This window comes from Alosa pseudoharengus, unplaced genomic scaffold, assembly GCF_046254945.1.
Source record: "Alosa pseudoharengus isolate Yale_2024_CS ecotype anadromous, Long Island Sound unplaced genomic scaffold, YU_APseudo_1.1 YU_APseudo_1.1_scf_19, whole genome shotgun sequence".
Taxonomy (NCBI): Eukaryota; Metazoa; Chordata; class Actinopteri; order Clupeiformes; family Clupeidae; genus Alosa; species Alosa pseudoharengus.
In genome coordinates this window covers 22,706,385-22,708,884 of record NW_027468657.1, presented here as the reverse complement: position 1 = coordinate 22,708,884, position 2,500 = coordinate 22,706,385, and the positions used below count along the sequence as shown (strand labels likewise).

Below are 2,500 nucleotides of genomic sequence, written 5' to 3'. Positions count from 1 at the left end.
GGGCCTGCAGCAATGAACCATTCATTTAAATAGTTCATTGCTGCCCCATTTAAAAAAAAAAAAAAAAAGGGCCCAGACGGCTGTGACTCACTTACCTAGAGAGAAGATCTCCCAGAGAAGCACTCCGAAGGACCAGACGTCACTTTGGCTGGTGTACACCTTGTCAAAGATGCTCTCGGGGGCCATCCACTTCAGAGGCAGTCTGGCCTACCCCAGCAGAGGGGAGGAGAGCAGCGTGGGACAGCAGAGGAGTGGACAGGAGGGGAGATCACAGGAGAGGAAAGGACAGGAGAGACAATGAGAGGAGAGAAGAAACGAGAGGAGAGAAGAAACGAGAGGAGAGAAGAGGAAAAGGAGAACAGAGGAAAGCAGATTCATTATGACAGTGGCTTGCAGCTGCCAGGTCTGTGTGTTAAGCAGAGCTGACGTTGGGGGTTGGATACTATGCCACCCCCCTGGAAAAACATTTTACAAAAAACCAAAACATCCCCATCGTAAATCTACCATCTTTTTTGGACTGATGGTAATAAAGCATCTTCACTCATCATCCAAATCATGGAGATACTTAGCGGACCGTTGATTTGTTTTCCACACATCGGCCACTGTGTGTTGTGTGTGATGTAAGGCTCATACGCTGTATATTGGGGTTCATAGCTGAAGATTTCATTTACACCTGTCCCATGGGATGTACACATTGGAGCTCATACCTGCAGTACTCCTTGCCCTGGCTGACCTTGTGTTCTCACCAACATCACAGGAATATGAATCACCACTGCAAGTCTCCAGGCGTTTTAGAGAGATACTGTATGTCACAAATCACCCCCCACTTTATGACTCACGTTGCCCTTCCGCACGTAGTCTGGGTCCTTGTAGATATCTCGCGCCAGGCCGAAGTCACAAATCTTCACCACGTTGCTTTCGGACAGCAGGATATTCCGTGCGGCCAAATCTCGGTGGATGCACTAGAGGGGGGTGGGGGGCAGAGTTGCATGGCGTCAGGGGATGGATGGTGTTGCGAAGGTTCCGTGACAACAGGGTGTGGATTTGGAATACTAATGAGTTAGTCTATGCTTCCCGTCAGCTATACAAACAACCCTCCCTTGACAGATTAGCCACTGGAGTTTGGGTGAAAAGGCCTTTTTACTTTTTTTGTGGAGGGGTGGTGGGGGGGGGGGGGGATTGTTGGATCTCACTTTACCATAATGCATCAGGGAATGGAAGTCTAGGGTAGCAGGAGTCATTTCACGAAATGCCGTTTCAGAAATGTTCTACTTTATAAAGCTGTGATTCATAACCTGCTGCACCCACATTTCCTCAAAAAACACCCGCCTACCACACATTCATATCCCTCCGTCTGGCCGTCTGTTTGCCTTTCTGTTTGGAGTAAAGGCCCTTCTCCAGACAAAGTGAACTTGTACAAAATGTACCTTTCGAGAATCAAGAAACTCCATCCCTCGTGCCACTTGGAAGCTGTAGCAGATGAGGTCCTCAACCGTCAGTGGAGTTTTCCACAGGTCGTCCACTACAGGGAGACAGGATGACATGTAGTCTCTTTAGATTTGCTTCGTGGGAAAAACCGCACAGATCTGACAGATAAACCTGAACCTGATAGATGGACCTAAACCTGACAGATTAACCTGAATGACAGATAAACCTAAACCTGATTGATAAATCTGACAGATAAACTTAAACCTGGTTGATAAACATAAACCTGACAGATAAACCTGAACCTGACAGATGGACCTACATGTAAACCTGACAGATAAACCTGAACCTGACAGATGGACCTACATGTAAACCTGACAGATAAACCTGAACCTAACAGATGGACCTAAACCTAATTGAGAAATGTAAACCTGACAGATAAACCAAAGATTGTGTCACAGTGTTGGTGGGTCAGGGTCAGTGGCAGAGATATGAGATGGATTCTACTACTGGACGTTTCACAACACACAACTTTCCAGTCATTGACGATAGAATGCTGGTTGCAGGTTTGTCCTATCACGTGACACACGACTGCAAATTACAATGACATTGTAGCATGTGACATTATACAACCTTCTTTACTTTTTTGACTCCCTGCAGGTGTGGGAGAAGTCGACTCACTTTTCTCCACAGACTCCTGTGGACTGCGGCGCCCCCCCCTCCCGCCGGATTGATGGTGGTGGTGGGGGGCCAGTCGCCCCCTCTGCTGCTGTTCTGCCTGTCCTGCTGCGATCATCCGCCTCACCTGACTCTGCGTTTTCGGCGATCGGTCCTGTCAAAACATCCCGGCCCCCCCAAAAAGAAAAAAGCACCGATATAAGCAATTAGCTGCAGTATGAGTCGCAATGCAAAGCAGATGCTGCATGAGCTTTGACATACTACACCGGGGGCGCCTGGAGTTATTCAAAATAGAAGAGCTTAGTGCAGCAGTAATTGTGTAAGTATCTGTGAATTCTTTGCTGACAAGTGGGATATCGATGTCTTTTTTTTTTTTTTTTTTTTTTAAAGCTGTGCT

At 47.2% G+C, this 2,500-nt stretch overlaps 1 protein-coding gene across 2 annotated transcripts in view; it reads right to left on the bottom strand.

The window, feature by feature from the left end:
* Window positions 1–2,500, bottom strand: part of flt4 (fms related receptor tyrosine kinase 4) — a 59,105-nt gene that overhangs the window by 9,453 nt on the left and 47,152 nt on the right. For both annotated transcript variants that reach the window (XM_076292031.1, XM_076292032.1), the window contains 4 exons: window positions 2,107–2,257; window positions 1,428–1,522; window positions 840–962; window positions 96–207 (listed from right to left, as the gene is read on the bottom strand). In XM_076292031.1, coding sequence (XP_076148146.1) covers window positions 96–207; window positions 840–962; window positions 1,428–1,522; window positions 2,107–2,257 — 481 coding nt within the window. The remainder of the gene's footprint in view (window positions 1–95; window positions 208–839; window positions 963–1,427; window positions 1,523–2,106; window positions 2,258–2,500) is intronic.